At 46.5% G+C, this 18,664-nt stretch overlaps 1 protein-coding gene across 1 annotated transcript; it reads right to left on the bottom strand.

Annotated features, from left to right (window-relative positions):
- Window positions 1-233: 233 nt before the first annotated feature.
- Window positions 234-18,459, bottom strand: PPME1 (protein phosphatase methylesterase 1). The gene is made up of 14 exons (XM_033084530.2): window positions 18,302-18,459; window positions 12,448-12,541; window positions 10,807-10,899; window positions 9,763-9,820; window positions 9,221-9,272; window positions 7,317-7,471; window positions 6,669-6,759; window positions 6,247-6,312; window positions 5,916-6,048; window positions 5,346-5,475; window positions 4,886-4,930; window positions 4,040-4,104; window positions 2,928-2,995; window positions 234-2,297 (listed from the first exon to the last, which is right to left on the bottom strand). Exons 1-14 carry the CDS (start codon window positions 18,397-18,399, stop codon window positions 2,279-2,281), a joined length of 1,167 nt encoding a protein of 388 aa, XP_032940421.1. The 5' UTR covers window positions 18,400-18,459; the 3' UTR covers window positions 234-2,278.
- Between the last annotated feature and the right edge of the window lie 205 nt (window positions 18,460-18,664).

Raw genomic sequence — 18,664 nt, 5'->3', positions numbered from 1 at the left:
GGACACTGCAGCCAGGAGCATTAATATTTCTCAGACAAAAGAGCAGTCTCAAAAAAATGTACATGGCTTGACAGAGCCAAAAGGAATTTCCCTTCCACCCACCCCCACAGTGCTGCTGCTGTCCCTGGAATCCATTTTTTCTAATCCAGTACCACATGAGCCCCTGAGCAGCCACCTCTCCAGGGCACGGCAGGGCTGGGAGCTGGCACGGAGCGACGCACCAGTCAATTCACTAGGCTCTTGAAATATTTATTTTCTTTTCACTCACTCAGTGTTAACAACAAAACAGAATCCCAGGGAGCCCACAGGATTTCAGAAATCATTCCTTTTCCAGTGGTGCTTCTGCAGAATACAAAACTGATTTGCTTTCCACGGAGGGTTCTGTTTGGTTGGGCTTTTTGACAAGCCCACAAATCAAAGGGATAACGCGAGGAATCACTCCAAGTCAGACTCTCCAAGTGACTTCACCACGGAGGAATGTGACTTCACCACGATCATTCATGAGTATGATCCCGGGAAGTGAGGCTCTGGATGTACACACTGGATTGTTCAATCCCTAACGACCTGAACAAAGGAGTTGCCTGCAAGAGAGAATTTTGGCCATTCTGGGGACATGGTGGGGAAAGAACTATTTTGCATCTCGACTACTGAAGATCCATTGAATCCATCGGGAACTGAACCAGGGTGGACACTACACCAAATTAATGCATTGACATGGTGACTCACAGAGGGAAGCGCAGAGAGCCAGCAACTGCTCTTGTGACACCTGAGTGCCGATGGCCAAAGTGCCAGGAGGGCATTCCTTCTGGAATGAGGCTCGCCTGTCTCTAATCCAGGCGCTTCCCAACCTGATGTGTCAGGAAGGGGACACGGAGCAAGGCCATGGCTGTGCCTGGTGAATCACAGCTAAGTGGATGTCCACCAGGCCCAAAGCCACGTTAAACACTTTGCCCCATCTGCACCTCTCAGATGCCAAGAATTCCTGATGGCTCCTGTCACGGGATGCACAGGGCAGCTCCCAAATCACCACAGAACTTTGCCTTGGCAGAGCAGGGTTAAAATCATCAGACAGCAGCAAGGGGGTATGGATACCAGGCAAAAAAAAAAAAAAGGGATTTCAGACATCCACCAGCAAAATAGTGAGGAAAACTGTCCAAAACATGTCTGCTCTTACACTCAAAAGTGACTCTTAGGTGAAAGCAAGCCCAGGAACTGTGGATGACTGAACCCTGAACAAAAGCTCTCTGTGCACATGGAATTCTGGAGGGCAGGCAGCAAAATGATCTAGGAAGCAACAGTGGAAACAAGGTCCTTCCTCCAGTACTGGGGAGAACAGCTGCCTACACCTCTGCATCAACATCAGCAGGACTGACTCCAAGCTCTCCCAGGGTTTTTCCTACAGCCCATTCCATGTTTTTCCATCCCAAAGGCGCTGATCTCTGCTCTGCTGTGTGTGGCAGCTACAAGGAAGGAAGAACAAACACATTCCAGGGGCAGAAAACAGCCAAACTGCCTGTTGGCCACATTGTCCCTGCTGCTCTTGGGTCTTCCCATGAACGCAGGTTCAGAGTCCTCTGGCCTGGGATGTGTCTGTAGCAGATGGAGTTATCCAGGCTTTTATTCCCAGAGAGGAATTGAAACAAGCACTAGAAAAACTGCAAGACTCTGCAATGGAGCCCACAGTCCCCTCCTTGCCCTTTTGATTTACAATCCCATCCAACTTTGCCCAGGAAAGTCCAGGCTTTTCCCACAGCTTAACCCCGGTGAGATGAAACCTGAGCTCCCAATGAAGCCGATTCCTTGTCTGCTTTAGGGGGTAAAACACATGTACATATAAAACCCAATCCTAAGGGGCACTTCCAAGATGATTCTATGATTCCACAGAGAAATCCCGAAGCCTTTGGCTGCGCTGCAATGCCCTCGGTGGATCTGGACTGCCAACAGCCCTTCTGCAGCTGGGTCCAAGAAAGCCTGAGAATTGATGGAGATTGGTATGATGGACTACATGGGATTCCAGGAGGTCTTTCCTTGTGGCAGCAGAGAAGAGGATCCCACTTCCAAGGGCCTGAAGAGCTTTTCATGGTCTTCAGTAGAAGCTGCTTCCCAGCAAGGAAGTCCCTAAGAATTTAGATATTCTGGAGAACTAGTTCTAGGGGATGAATCTCACACCAACTTCTCACTGCTGCTGGACTGGGAGATGAGAGGATATGGATACATCACAGTGGCCTCTGGTGCAGTTTATTTACAATGGGAATCAGTGCTGGAGAACACCAGGATATTAACAAGCAGGAAACACACTAGGAGGCAAAAAAGACAATGGAAGAAAGACTCCATGTTAGCATCAAGGTATTCTCTGCAAACTCTGTAAAGCCCTTGGGTCTTCTCCCTCTCTCTGTGTTTACACATCAGCCTGCACTATCAAGCTTATCAATCCCACCCTTCTCCCACTGCCTGGCTGATCACAGGGGCCTGGCTTCCAGAGGCCATTTTGATAAGAAAACACGTGAGATAAGCATGGAAAGTCTGCAAAGTGAAGCATGCAGCTTTACCTGCCTCATCTCACCAGTATTTCTTGGCCAAGGGAGTGTGATGCAAATTGTTTCCACAACACAGGGCCTTGGTTACTTAATGGAATATTATTTAAGGTAAATGCCATAAAATTTGACATTTTGCTTTCTGGCAGGCTATAAAGAAAGAAATGTGCTTTGTTCCTCCCTTCCAAGGAAGGGGGTTTCATCAGCACATGTAAATACATGAGAAATTTAAAAGGAGCACAAACACCAAATGTATTACTGGCTGTGGTTCAGAGCTGTTTGTTTATCTGTGGTTTTTAGCACCGTGCTAAAATTCCAACCTCCCACCTCGAGAGCCAAACAGGCAGCGAGAGCAGGAGCTCTGCTCAGGGACACAACTCCATGGAGCCTTACCACTGGAATCCACCAATGGGCTCTGTAAACCTGTGACGGATCAGGAACGTTGCAACAGCTTCAGCAACCTGACAGAAGGGAAAAAAATAGCTCAGGATTTAAAAGGAACACAAAGAGAACACAAAACTCCATCAGTTCTCAAAGCCTGCAGGATTTCCAACAGTTCATGTCCTCAGCATTCTCCTGCTGAACTGTTTGCCCCTTTACAACAAGAGCTCTGTGAAACACACTTCCAGCTTTACTCCAACACTGAGCCTGCCATCAAGAAGTGACCAAACTTTTTCTCCACCCATTTCAGTAATTCTTGAAACAATGTCTAAGTTTAGCAGGGAGAAAAGGTAAATTCAGGATGCAAGACAGTAACCTGAAATGGTTTGGGTTGGGAGGAACATTAAAGCTCATCCAGTTCCAACCCCTGCCATGGGCAGGGACACCTTCCACTAGACCAGGCCGCTCCAAGCCCTGTCCAGCCCAGTCAATACTGCTCAGAATGTACAAAAAAAGAGTAACAACTTAAGCACTCTGTATGTTTAGATAAAAACACCTATTTCAGACTGGTTAAAGTGAAGCACAGAAAGGCTGAGTTTTAACACAGCTGTCAGTGCAGAATGAGCTTTAAAACCAGATGTGCTCCCAACCACAGGCTTCACTGGCTGCGCCGCATTCCTGCTTCCATCTGGACACAAACCCCAGCAGTGCCCAGAAGCAGCACTGCTCTGTCAAAACTGCTTCAGGAACATTTGGTTTCTGTTTGGAAAATGTGAGCCACCCCACTCAACAAAACACAGACCAACCCCTAAAGCTGCAGCTTAGTGCAAGGGATAGTGGGGAACTGCATGAGGAAAGGAAGGGAGGAGGAATCCACACTCACATGGATAGAATTAGTACATCACCACGAGCCTGAGAGTTAAATCCATAGCCCAGCCCTGTGGCATGTAATGTCTTAGCCAGGGTTTTTCAGACAGCTAAAAAATCCAAGCTGCCTGTGAAAGCCAGTTGTCCTGCCAAAAAGTGCTCCTGAAGTATGATCTCTGCTCCATGGTAAGGAACAGATCCCTTTTTGCATTTCAGATCATGGCTTGAGTAGCTTCAACCCCCCTGGTGGGGCTCACCTTGTCTGGAGCGTCTTCATGGACTGCGTGGCCACACTGTGGGAGGACCTGCATCTGGAACTTCCCTGTGGATTGAGGGGGAGAGTCAGCACACGGATTTCACACTCTGGACCAACTAACCTCATTAAATATAGCTGGAAAAGAGGTCCCAGGGACAGCAGGAGGTCTTGGCAGACTCCACACCACGCACAGCCCATGGTGTCCAAAGAAAGCATGGAACAGCTGCTTAATTCACCTTCTCCAGGTTCCCAGGAGTTAAAATGAAGCTGAGCTTCTCAGAGCTTCTCAGTGCAGGCAGGTGTCAGAGTTGGAACTCTTGCTGGATTTACCTTAAGGTAACATCCTGCTATCCAATACTACTTTCCAGTACTGGTTGCTCTGGAAAGCCAGGATGGGGGGAAAAAGCCCAGCCCAAACCCCAAAACATAAATGAAGGTGCTTAGTCTTGGTCTGCTGTCTGTCAGAAACACTGGGAGATGGGAGAATTTTGAATTATTCCAAGTGTTCTAGCTAGGAGCATCAGGAATGTAGTAGCTAGAAAGGGAAAAATGGATTAGAAAGAAGCCCTCACAGACACTGATTCTGATCCAAGAGAAGTGAGGCAGCTCCACTGCTGGGAGCACTGAACACTAGATTGAGCAAATCCCACAGCAACAGCCCTTCAAATGGAACTTTTCCCTCCTCATCTTCCCCACCTTTCCTTGACCACAGCAGGAGAACACTTTGGGATGGACAAATTCTTTAATGCCCCTTTGTTTGGATATTGACAGTACCCACAGCAACAAGCTGTCATGCAAAAAGAGCGTTCATTCCAGTAAGGCTGGAGTGACAATATTAAATACTTACCTTGCATCTGTCCAATGGTCAGATCTTTATCCAGCCTGTCAACACCTACAATCAAATAAACAAATGTTTTAGAGAACAGCCAGAGAGAACACAACTCTCTGAGCCAGACTTTACTCCGTATTTTAAAAGAAACATTAGCTTGAAAAACAGAAAATAAACACCCACAACAAGGACATTTCACTGCTGCACCTCGGGAGTGTAAAGTGGGAGGAGAGAAACAGCCAAGAAATGCACGAGCACAGCCCTCCCTACATCTTAAAAGGATATTTACATGCTGAGGTACAAAAAGGGCTTAAAGCTGTATCTGACCTTCACTTGAGTTCACATCACACCAAGCTATTTTAAGAGACAGAGAAGCCCAGGTATTCCCAGGAAATGCAGGAGCCCAGTGCTGACCCTGTTCTCCAAAGTACCAGTGTGACATCCCTGAAGCGCGCACCAGGACTGAAGAGACACGTACCAGCTAAAAGCAAAAGCTTTGGAGTGGGACAGCTCAGGAAGAGGTTGGATAAACCCCTGAACCAGCCATCCCAGTACTTTTCTGTTTTGGCCAGTTCGATTCGCCACGTGTATAAATGCTCCTTCTTTGTCTGCAGGGAGGAGAGAGAGCTCTGCATTAGAGATCAGTAAAACGCCAGAAAGAAAACCAACTCAGGGAGCCACCTGGAAATGCGTACATACATAGATATAAAAAAATTCAAAAATACTGGCTCCCTCTGGTGGATTACACACTTGCAGGGATGATGCTCCTTGCTTCCAAATCTCTCTCCAAATCAGAGTACATGAGTAGGGAACAAGAAAGCTACACCAGGAGGAGAAGAGCCTTCAGGAGAAGACTGCAGGATTCAGGGCAATCAATTTGCTATTCTTTACTGACACAAATAGCTCACAAATTGTCTGAACATTTGGGCTTGGCTGTGATCCAGTTTCCTCTCCCTGGAGTGGCTCCCTTTCATGTCAGAATGATTTGGATAACCACAGGTGACAGCTCTTGCAGGGGAAGCTGAAAACACAGCAACAAACTCCTTACCTCTGTGTCATCCTCTTTCTTCCTTTTGTTGACAGAGCCTCCCCCTTCCTCATCCTCATCCTCCTCCTCCTCTTCCTCAATAATTCCCTCTACTATGGCTTTAGGGCATTCAGGACTGGCAGCCCCTTCGCACCTGTGAAAATAAAATCAGAAACTGATTCCCTGACAAAAGAAAAAACTCCAAAACACCATCCTGGATTAAACCATAGGTGTTCATCAATTTTGCTTGAAGAAATTTTCATTTTCAAGTGCACTTATGTAGCAATGGTATTGTAAAACAGAAAAAAAAATATTTTAAAATAATAAATAAAATAAACCAAAGGCCACCTACTGTTTGACTTGACCAACCATAGAAACTCTGGCAGATTCGAGATTTCTTATCTGTCCACTTTTTACACTAGGAAAAAAAAAAACAATCAGAAGACAGAAATATTTACTGAAGAGATTAAAGAATCAGCAGGCCCAGAAACAGGAGTTAAACTCCTCTACAGCTCAGGATTTCCCCAAACTATCCCCAAAGCTCCTGCCTCAGACTGAACAGGGCGGCTCATGCTGAACTTATGTGAACGTGCCCTTGTCACTGTAACTGTGAGGAAGAGGGACAAGTGCTGTTGGGGAAGCAGTGAACCAGGGTTAAAGCCAGGGCAGGGGGCTGGGAGAAGGCCTGTGAACAGCCAAATTAAATAAACTTTGTTTCTTCCAGGAGTCAAGCTACAAAGACAAGTGATGGGAGACACTGCGCCCAAGCGTTACCTCCACTCAATGGCATTCTCAAGTGACTTGAATGTTTTGGGCCGACTCCTTAGGAAGTTCTGCATGCTGTTCAAGGCATCCATGGCTGTACCTAAAAGCAAATGGCATCATCTTCATCAGCTTCATGGCATCTGGTGAAATTACTGCCACATCCCTCTCTACAAAACTGGCTGCAACACCCTCAGAGAGAGCTGGAGCTCCAGTGATTTAATACTGCTAAGGAAAGTACAGAATAGTATTTCCAAGCCAACTGTCATATTGGAAAATTACTATTTGAATAGGTAGGATGTTCAGACAGTAAGAGAAAGCAGCAATCATTTATGAGCACCAAGCATTACAGCAAAAGCCACCCTCTTCCCTATCAAGAAAGTGTTTCAAAGAAATTAGTGACACGGTGTAGCTGACAAGGTGGTGTTAGGTCATGGGTTTAACTCAATGATCTCAAAGGTCTTTTCCAACCTAGCTGTGAAATTAGCAGGAAAAAAGCAGAGAGTAGACCTGGGAAAAGAGGGGTCACACTGCAAAGATTTTTGCATGTGTAGGATCCATTAGGAGGATGGAACTGGTTTAAAAATGGGGCAAACCCTTGTGTATGCAGGGACTGGGGGCCAAGAGAAGGGGTGGGAGGCAGGAGCCCAGCACACTCACCCTCCACCACGTCGATCATGCAGAGCCCCAGCAGGCTGGGCACCAGGTTGGCCACGGCGGTGTGCACGGCGATGGCTCCCCCCATGCTGTGCCCGATCAGCATGATGGGCGGCGGCAGGTCCCCGTACAGCGCCTCCACCACGTTCCCCACGTCTCTGCAAGGGACAGCAAACCCTGCGTGGCACCTCTGCCTCCAGGGCAGCACAGGGCACACACCCCGCACGGCCAACTGACCCCTTTGTTCTCCTGGCACTGCCTCATCTTAGCACCAAACCCTGCAAGACAATGCTCTCCTGAACAACCATGTCATTTCGCTTGTCATTAACAGAATCCTCATTTAAAAGACAATAATTGAAAAGATATCCAAGCAACCTGGTCTAGTGGAAGGTGTCCCTGCCCATGTGGATGAAATTCATCTTCCCTTCCAGCCCAGTGTGATTCCTTGCAGAAAACATTTTAGGCTGATGCTTGCTGGTGGGAATGTTAAATAAAAGGTGAGAAAAACCTGTCAAATCATCTTGCATGGAAGCACAAACCAAGAAATTAATTGTTCTTAAAAGAAGAAACTAGAAATTAGAGAGGGAAAAATAACTGGTCCCTGCTGACCATGGTGAAGATGAACAACACTGAGCAGGAGCAAAAAGACTGAGACTCTCTCTGAGCACAGATGCCACAAGGCAAGGGGCAATTCCCCATCCTTCCCAGCAGGCACCCACTGTTAAACTGGAGCTGTCACTTCTTGGCACTTTTCCCAGGATGGGAAAGCTGGCTGGTATGATTCTCAAGCCCCAAAACAGCAGCACAGCTAACAACTGGAATCTACTGAAGAGCAGTTTAAAGACACCCCCTCCAGCCTCCTTTCCTGACTACAACCGTTCAGAGGAACCTGAGAACTGAGCAGTATTGAAAATGGAAAACAAGTGAGAAAGATGAACAGGTTGACCAGCTTGTTTGCTCTGCTAGAGAAAATTGCTTGAGGATTTGATCTAAAAGAACAAACAGCTATAATTTAAGGCTCTTATTTAAAAGATATTCAATAGGACTAAGTTTGAAGCTCATTGCTAAGATGAGGGGGAGGTTTCAAAACAAATGAACTTGCTTTCCCCCCACAGCAGTGCTGCTCCAGATCTAAAATATTCTAATTATTTAATCCAGCATCTCCTCAGGACAGTTACACATCAGGATCTGACAAGGCATAAGCAGCAGGAATAAGGTATACAATGGAAGTCAGAATACATTTCACACATGGCCTCCCCTCAACAAACCAAGTGGATTTGTCCATGGGAAGGTTACAAAATCCTTCATCATTTAGATGTAGTCACAGCAAAGAGTCTCTTTGTACTAAATATGGGCAGAACATAATGTGCTTAGCAGTGAGTATTTGCTTTTCTTACAGTTTTGTCGAGGGGGGATGGATTTGCATGCCAAAGGAGGTCATGGCAGTTTGGAAAAGCAATTTTGTGCTTGAAAAACCTGTCTGTGACCCAGACTTCAGGGGTGTTACCAGGCCAATGTGGGCCTGCGCTGAACACTCACTCCAAGGGCTGAGGAAGTCAGACTGGTGATTTCAGGCTAAAATACCCCATGGATGAAAAAGGAAAGCATTCCACCTCTGTTAGGAACTCTTCAGCACGTTGCAGGTTTAAAGTGCTCACTGTTTAAAAACTCAGGGTACTCGGAGAACAACTCCAGCTCTTGGAATCTGACTCAGCTGGGAGAGACATCATTTCAAACTGTCCCAGAATGGAAGGAGAGAAGGGATAACTACCAGAATCACGTGAAATTGAACTATCTTCCAGCTCCTTTGAATGAAGGCTGTGTGCACTCAAGTAGTTTATTGTTCAGCCAAGGAAAGAAAATGCAGGGAGGTTTGTGAAAAGGGAAACGAGGATAAGTTTCCTTACTTTGACATTGTCTCTGCAGACAGATCTTCAGGATTCCTTACTTTTGTTTCTCCTGAAAAAAACCAACCCGAGTTAAGTTCACTTTAGTTGAAAAACTTCAGGCCCCCTCAGGACTTGCAGCAGTGATGGTACAAAGCTTTTAGGCACAGATATGAGGAGCAAGCCTCCTGCAATGAACATGAATAATTAAGAAACGCAGAATTAACAGGAACCCTGTACTATGGGTAGGAAACACTGCCCGTAACTGTTCTTTATGGATCTTAAAATGAAAGAACAGTCCTTATTTCCCAGGGCAAATACCACATAAAGGTTATGGAAATACGAAAGAGGGCTTGGTGGAAGGAAGTAATCCACCCACACGTTAAGTCCAGGGGGTCTTAAGTGCTGACAGAAGCCAGTGTTCCATCCCTGCTTTTGGATCAAAATTGGATTTCCTTAAGGATGTTTTCCTAGTCATCCTGTGAGGAATTCATTGCATCCCCTTTATAAAATGGGAGCATGTAACATGCTGATTGGACTCCAGATTTATTTCTCTGACTTACCATGGCCTCGGAGGTCTAAAGCCACAATCCTACACTGGATCCTGCTAATGATTGCAGACTGCAAGGAGAGACAGAGAGAATATTGTTTGCAAAGAGGGATTCACGGCCACCAAAATGGCTGAACCTGGATTGGACAGGGTCTTACAGAGCACAAGCAGAAATATTCCACGAGACTGTCAATGGGCCAAAGCCCCATCCTCGTTGCCACTGTTAATGAGGACAGTTATTTCACTGTGCATAAGGCATGACATGGGTTTCCTAGGATCACGAATTCAAGCCCTGCAGCACCTCTGAAAACTGGAACAGCACTGGGATTACGGACACCCAGGGGACTCCCTTGCTTTTCAAGCCCCACATGGTACAAAATTACCCTTGGCTCCACGGCTGACACAGAGGTGAGGCAGCTGCTTTGCAGTGCCTGTTCAGTTTGCTCTCAAAGAACAGAATTTTACAGGCTGAAATGTATAAAAATTGATTAGCCCAAAGAGGTCAAGGGGAAGAGCCGAGGAATCTTTTTAAGGTAAGGCAGAGCATAATAACTGCAACACAATTATGGTTCTATTTGTCCCTGACAGATCCATTTCATTAAGTTATTGCAGGCATCACAGAGAAGTGGCATGTTTGGTTGACAGGAAGACTTCTGTGCTAAGGAATCATGGATCACTTAAATGCCAGCCTGGCAGAAGTAGGGATTCTCAATAGAACCACCTATACAATTGGCAAAAGTTACCCAGACCTCAAAGCTGCCCAGTCCTCTCATTTTGGCTTTTCAGCTATTCAATTCTTAAAGGACTGGAGCAGTTGTTTTCCCCAAACCCAGTGAATCCACAGATCAGTATTTTCCAGCCCCTACAGACAGCCCAAACCCTCCATCTGCAAGGTGCCCATGCAGCTGAGCAATAACCCCAACCACACAGAGATCATATTGTTATCTTTTAGGACACTCTTTTCCTGGTTTCCCAGAGATGAATGGGTAACTGCCTTCCATGCTCAGAGAGCTCCATGTCCACACATTCATTTCTAGAGAGCAGCAGCTTTACTTACAGTAAACACAGCCCAGGAGAGAGCAGAGTGGCCTCCACCGTGCAACAGCAGCAAGACAGGCCCCTCCAACCCACTTTTGTAAATTCGAAAAGTGTATGAACAGTTAAGGACATTTCACAGAGTTACTTCAAGGCACTGGAATGAATTTGCAACTTGCAATACCCAACAGTATTTTATTTCTACCCTTCATTTCTCTGACCAACAGGAATGTTCAAGCATTACCTGGACAAAAATGTAATTCAATTTAAGTTTCAAGATTTGTATTCCTGCTGCCCAGGTTTTCTCTCCTCCTGTAATTCCCTCATCCCCTGTCCTTTTCTCCCTGGGGACAACAGGGAAATGAACTAAGTGAAAACTAGAACTCCATTAGTAAAAAAGATAGTTATTTTTTAGACAGGCAAAATAATGAGGGGACAAGGGAGTGGTTTTAACTAGAAGAGGGAAGATTTAGGTTACATGTTCCTAAAAAATTCTTCCCTGTGAAGGTGGGCAGGCCCTGGCACAGGTGCCCAGAGCAGCTGTGGCTGCCCCTGGATCCCTGGCAGTGCCCAAAGCCAGGCTGGACACTGGGGCTTGGAGCAGCCTGGGATAATGGAAGGCGTCTCTGCCCATTGCAGGGGGTGGCCCTGGATGGGATTTAAGGTTCCTTCCCACCCAAACCATGCTCTGGTGACTCCATGATTCTTGATGGGCACCTCATCCACATTTGATAAAGGGCTGTGCACTCCCCCAAGGGTTTAACATAAAATAAAAAGTGTAATAGACCTATTTGGAGAGGCTGTGTTTAGAAGCATCCCAACTTCAAGCAAATCTTAGTTGTTTGGGATACATTCAGCTCCCTTCAGCAGAAGCCTGAGATCCCATATGAAAGGCTGTGGACAGATGTGAACTGTGGAAGCAGCTGAATTAATAATTGGGTTGGTGCCCACTGCAGGGACGTGGCCAGAGCTCCAGCACAGCCCTTTGTGTGCAAACCCCAGCTGATGAAGTGACTTGTCTCATGTGTTGGTCACAGCTTCAGGCACTGAACAGAGATCCCACACCTCCCAGGGTGTTTGGACAGAAGTAACTTGGAAATCTGGTTTTCTTAACGGCATTCCTATCTTGGAGAGGAAACAGCTGCTCAAAAATCTCTGGCTGGCACAGCCAGAAGACACTGATGGCATCACAACCTCTGCCTTGGCCAGAAATCTGGAAGTGTTTATTCACATCTACGTGTTTCCGTCGAGGTTTATCTGTTGTACGGCTGCTGTTAATGCTGAGCAGACAGTTCACTGATTGCCACTTAACTAACTGTAGTTAACAAAAATCAATGAACAGCTTTGGTCCTGACACGGTTTGAATTATGAGAACCTGATGAGTGTTTCCCTGCAAAATATGCTATTGAACTGCTGGAAAGACTTTTTTTTAAATTAATGGTTACTAAAGAAGCAGTGTCAGGAATTGGCCTCGCTAGGTGCAGTTTAACAGTCAGTCTGGAAGGGAGAGCTGTAGTTACTGACACTGAACTCTGCAAGAGACATAATGGAAGATGAAAATGGACATGAAAAAGCTGAACAACCCCAATGAACTAAACAAAACGTGATACCTCCCCAGTCTCTGAGATAATGACAAATTCAATATGGAAAAAAAAAAGGATATATCCTTGCCAGTGTCATTTTCTACCACAACGTCCTCCATAGACTCAAAGTACTGGCTCCAAAGCACTGGTGAAAAATCACGCTTTCTTCCAGGGCTGCAAAACAGGAAAAGTTCCATAAGAAAGAGTTATTTTTAAAGTCTTCCACTGAAAGTGGCATCCAGGCCTCCTCTCACTGAAGAGAACATGCTGATGTTACACAACAGCTCAGACTGGAAGCAAACGACGCATCGTGAAATTCCCATACAACCACAATAGTCAGAATTTTATTGTCAGTGAAGAAATCCTCCCCTTTTCCCCTTCCCCAATTGTTGCTCCTATTGAGGAAATGCAGTGGAAACAGAGAAAAGAGTATTTTCCTCATCAAGTAACTCCAATGAAGACTGAACAATGGTGATTTACACCACACAGACCCAAGGCAAGGGAAAATAAACACAACAGTGACACTGTCCCAGTGCAAGCTCCAAGTTTGCAATGACCCACGGACAAAAGGTGCCCAGCTGACAAACCAATTTATGTTTTGCCTCCTTCAAAAGGTGCAGCTGTGCCCTCTCCTTGTACCCCCATTGCCAACAAAAGGCTCCACAATCAGAATTTTCCTGATGACTCAGTTGATGCAGAATTTGTTTCTCGGGCTGGTATTTACTGAGTAAGGCTAAAAGAGTAGTGCTTAATTTTGGAAGTGGCATAATTAGCCTCAATTCGAGCCCAGGATACAGGATGAGTAACAGTGCACCATTTTAACCATGTTTTTGCACTTCAGCTCTTCTGGGGGAGGCAGGCAGCACAGAGTATTAAAATCAAGCATGGGCGTGAGGGCTGAAAGACCTTCACAGCAGAAAAATCCCTGCTGAAGAAGTTTCTCCTGAATTCTTGGCTTCCTAAAGAAACAGAAAATGACAGACAAAGCAGCTTTTCAATTTTGCAGAAACGAAATTTTTGTTTTCCCTGGTGTTTCTAGGCTATGAAACATAAACAGTCACTCCCTGAATGGACCAAATTCCCTCCTGTGGGTTTCCAGACTTCTTGTCAAATCTCAATTAAATAAAATGAGATGTCACACACCTACATAAATCCAGAAAATATTAATCTCTTTTACTGCCTCAGCTTAATCTCATTCTCTGATCAAGGAAAAAAATACCACATTCAAAGCTTAATTTTTCCCTGGAAGCCATCCCAGCCCTGATCACATGCTCTCTCCATACCAGTTCTGGTTCTTTCTGGAGATGGAGAGAACTGCCCACAGCTTGGATGATTTCCCCTCTCCAGTTTTTGAATAGGTAGGATGTGCAGTTAGCGAAAATAAATTCCACCACCCTTTCAAAATGCAGCATTTCCACCGCAGTCAGATTTTGCACAGCGTGTTACAGCTGGTTTTGGGTTCCACTGCCCTGAGCAATTCCAGGTGATCAGCAAATATTGCCGTCTGCCCGGCTCCACCCCTTCCCACATACTCCATAAATGTGGTGATCCATGGAGAGTATCTCAGGAGCTGCAAGAGGAATCCATGAAACCAAGGCAGAGCCCTTCCCTTGCCACACCGATGCATTTAGCAATGCTTCAAATTAACAAGAGCAAACACCTCCAGAGAAAATGTTTGTAGGTGTGTCATGCATGAAGTATCTGGGAAAAACATACAGCAGAACTCCTATGTTTGCAAGGGAATTGGAGCAGAAAGTGAAGAGGGGCTGGGAATTAGAAACTATCATCACCTCTGATGCAAATACGTGTTGATAATGATTTAAAACAAAATACTCGCCTCCAAGCAATGCTGAGGAAACATGAGTGAACCCCCAATAAATGTGCAGTTTTCCACAAAATCCCAGGTGACCACAGAGGGCTGAGCAAAAACATTTCTCCAAAGAAAAGCATCTTTGATTCTGAGTTTTTTTTAGAGCTGCTTTTTTTAGTGAAGCATCAACACACACATTCAAAATTAGAAGTGTGCCCAATAAACAGCAGCTGTGGTTTTGCACCTTCCTATGCGGAAGCCATATTTTGCTGACCAATATTTAAGCTGACAGAACTAATTACAGCTTTTTAAAGTATTCAGCAAGCCAAAACAGAAATGGATCTGACATAATAACTTTTCTAGAATGATCCTTAAAGTCCAAGCCAGCCAGCCAGCCAGGCAGCATATTAAACTGGAATTACAAAACAAATTCTGGGCACCCTCTGCAGATGTTTTATCTTATTGTGCAGTTCTCTTTATCATGTCCTCAATCCCTAAGACGCCCACATGGCTCAGCAAATGTCTCCCCAATTTTTGAAGGGGTTTTCTTTCAGGTATTTTCCTAAAATGAGAAAAAAAATAAAAAGGTTGCACCAAGCAGAAGGAACCATTTTCAGAAAGTCCTTTTTCTGCTGAGAGCCCCTATTTAAAACTACTAAAACAAATATAGAACAAGAGCATGAATCAAGAGATTTCGTTCTCGCATCATACTTGAACCCAACCAAATCAAACATCATCTACAAGTAAGAACTGCCACGGCTGACAAGTTGTATTTAGAAATTCTAAAAATTGACAAGGACAGTAACTTAAGTTCTGCCTTAGAGATGCTGAATACATAAATGTTTTTTTTATTAAAAGGATTCCAAGGGGAAAAAATGGATTCAAAAGGAAAAAATGAGTTGGAATTTCCATGATTGAATTACACAGATCTGATCCAGTCATGCCCTTCTAGATAATTGAAAGATCTTCAGAGATTGTACGTGATTTTTACTCACACATTGGAAAGGAACAGCAAACTGACTGTCACTTAAATCCTTGACTCTGAATGAGCCACTAGCAAAAAACAGAAGGCAAAAAACAAGACAGGAAATGCAGAAGCTGCTGCAGCTGTTGGGATCTGCTGCCCTGGGTCTGGGGCCTCATGCTCCACCAGTGACTGTACAGAAGAATGAGGCCACAAAGCCTGATTTTGTTTCCATTTCAGCTGGGCAGTTTGAAGGAATCCCTTGCAACATGCAGGCAATTCCAAACACAGCCTTGGCCATGAGCGGTCCTGTCCTTAAAGAAATGGACACCAAATTCCTCTCACGTATTGTTGGAGCCAAAGAGAAGCTCCAGCTTCCTCTGCAAAGAGCCTTTTGGAACCATCCTTTCATTGGACAGCTCTGCTGGGGAGCACTTAAGTCTAGGGAGGAGAGGACTGTGCTAGCGAAGCAGGAATCGATGCCATGTGCTATGAAATACAGTGGAATTCCAAGCACACATCCCACGCTCCCAGTCCAAACCATGTCGCAGGAGCCATGTTGGAGATCAGGGAAAATTCCTTCCCTAAAAGGGTCTGTCCAGCCCCTGGGCACCTGGGCACTCAGGGCAGCGGTGAGTCCCTGTGCCTGGAGGGATGTAAAGCTGTGTGGATGTGGCACTGGGGGATGTGGGATAGTGGCGACCTTGGCGGGGCTGGGGGAACGGTTGGACTCCAAGATCTTGGAGGGCTTTTCCAACCTGAACAATGCCATGATTCAATTTGCTTTGGCCAGTTTGACTTCTCAAACAAGACTCTCCTACAGAGAGACATTAGGAAGTGATTGTACTGAAAAATAGCAAAAAAAGGAGAAAGCTAGAACAACTTTATTTTCATATATTTAAATGCAGCAACAGGTGCCATTTTTTTATGAGCTACTGAAACATATATATTAACCTTTTAACAGCATGTTACCAAAAATGGTAAAACTTTATTTTGGTTAAGAGGTCCTCAGTAAATTCTATTTTTCTGTAGCAATCTGACATGCTTGACCCTCTGCTTCTCAAGGTCTGCTTTCAGCCACACCACAGTCACATTAAGATGACCTGCATGGTGGAAAAAAAAAAGGGAATAAAAAGAAAGTGCCCAACAACCAGTCAGAGGATTTAGCCATGGAAAAATCAAGTTGCTGGCACTCTTGGATATTAAGTTTAAATCCATTTTTTTAACAGCCTGGCTTGCAATTCAAGAAATTGAAAGCGCAGAAATAAATCACGTTTATAAATGAGGGATGCTTAATGCAGAAATGTTTTCCTGAGTTTAGTTATTTGTGTTCCCTGTAAAAGTTTGAACTCTGAAGGACTATTTCAGTGCAGCCCTGTACATCTGCCAGCTCTGTAAATCACACTGTGCTTTCCTCGTACAACTAATCCCATTCTCTTTTGGTGGAATTCTCACCTGGGGGGATCTTGCACTTGCTTGTATTGACCTGAACTTTGATAAGGATAAATTTAGCTTAAGCTAAACTTTCTGCCCCACTTCCTCTTGTGTCCTTTTCCCAGAAGCCCCAAGCTCCTCCAGATGTTGGCTGTGCAGCGCCTCCCACAACAGGAACATCACCTGTAAAGGGATTCACGGGGTGGCAGAGTGGCAAACCACAAACACAGCTCTGCTGTGCAACCACAACGTGACTGTGAACTACTCCCCACTGCTTCCAAGGTAAGAATTCCAGGGGAATTCCTGATCATTAACCGCAACACTGGATTTTGTATCGGTGCTCTCTGAAAGCATTTGGCAAAGAGAAAAAGAGGTTTATAAAACAGCAGCATTTAAAACCCCTCCAATGCATGGTAAGAGAGGAAGAATCATATACATTAATACATGTTACACCCTTAGACACTGGTCAGACGTCTCCCACCGCTCCCAAAATGTGCTCTCGACCCCTGCTTAAAAGATTGAAGAGTATCCCAGACTTTTCCATCATCTGGAAATGCAGATTTAAACTGGGATTCAAGTCACAGGGCTCACCTACTCCACATGGGTGCCTGCGGCTGAGCAGTCTCGTTTCATATTCTGAATTGGAAAGGGACCCACCACAAGGATTATCAAGGTCCAACTCCAGCTTAGGAATTCAGCTCCTGAGATTTTCCAACACCTCTCTCCCCAGCCACGCTCTGAGGCACCACCCAGACATCGTGCTTGACCCTTCCTCCAAACAGTGATGGCAATAGGACCGGGAGAAGAGGGCTGCAGCGTTGATCCCAGCAGCCTCCCCCAGCCTGAGGATACTCTGGGCAGTGGTTCCTCAGCAGCTGGAGAAGCCTGATCCAGATGTCACTCTCCTGGAGCACTGGGAAGCAGGACCAACCCTCCCTCCAGAGCCCCTAAGAATGACCACCCCTTGCTCCAGATCCCCTACAATGACCATTCCCTGTCCAGATCCCCACTAATGACCATTCCCTGTCCAGATCCCCCAGTCATGACCATTCCCCGTCCAGATCCCCAGTAATGACCATTCCCTGTCCAGATCCCTAGTAGTGACCATCACCTGTCCAGATCCCCTATAATGACCATTCCCTGTCCAGATCCCCAGTAGTGACCATTCCCTGTCCAGATCCCCCAGTCATGACCATTCCCTGTCCAGATCCCGAGTCATGACCGTTACCTGTCCAGATCCCCTATAATGACCATTCCCCGTCCAGATCCCCAGTAATGACCATTCCCTGTCCAGATCCCCTATAATGACCATTCCCTGTCCAGATCCCCTATAATGGCCATTCCCTGTCCAGATCCCCAGTAGTGACCATTCCCTGTCCAGATCCCCCAGTCATGACCATTCCCTGTCCAGATCCCGAGTCATGACCATTACCTGTCCAGATCCCCCAGTAATGACCATTCCCTGTCCAGATCCCGAGTCATGACCATTCCCTGTCCAGATCCCCTAAGAATGACCATTCCCTGTCCAGATCTCCAGTAATGGCCATTCCCTGTCCAGATCCCCAGTAATGACCATTCCCTGTCCAGATCCCCCAGTAGTGACCATTCCCAGCCCAGATCCCCCAAGAGGAGCCCCGGTCCCCCCAGATCCTCCGCTCCATTGTAACCTTTCCCCCCGATCTCCCCCCCCGATCTCCGCATCCGCCCCTGCCCTTCCTCCGCCTACCCCATGCGCATCTTGGACCCGGACTGGCCGCCGCCGCCGGGCAACGGGGGCCTAGGCGGGAGGCGGCCCAGATGCAGCTGCTTCTCCAGGGCCGACATGACAGGCAGGGACGCACCGGGAATACCGGGAACACCGGGACCCCCGAGCCGCCCCCGCCGCCCCGCCCCGCCCCGCCGGAAGCGGCTCCCCCAACAGCGCCGCCACGCGGCGCCGAGCACACCCGTCCGCGGGGCACCACGGGAAACGTAGTCCGCGTCGCCGCTGCGCCGCACGGGGCACGCCGGGAGCTGTAGTCCCCCGCCGTGGCGGCGGTTGCCGGGCGGGCGGCGCGGGCGGGATGCGGCGGAGGGGCGGTACGGGGAG

Source organism: Catharus ustulatus, chromosome 2, assembly GCF_009819885.2.
Source record: "Catharus ustulatus isolate bCatUst1 chromosome 2, bCatUst1.pri.v2, whole genome shotgun sequence".
Lineage (NCBI taxonomy): Eukaryota > Metazoa > Chordata > Aves > Passeriformes > Turdidae > Catharus > Catharus ustulatus.
This window is presented reverse-complemented; position numbering and strand designations above follow the sequence as displayed.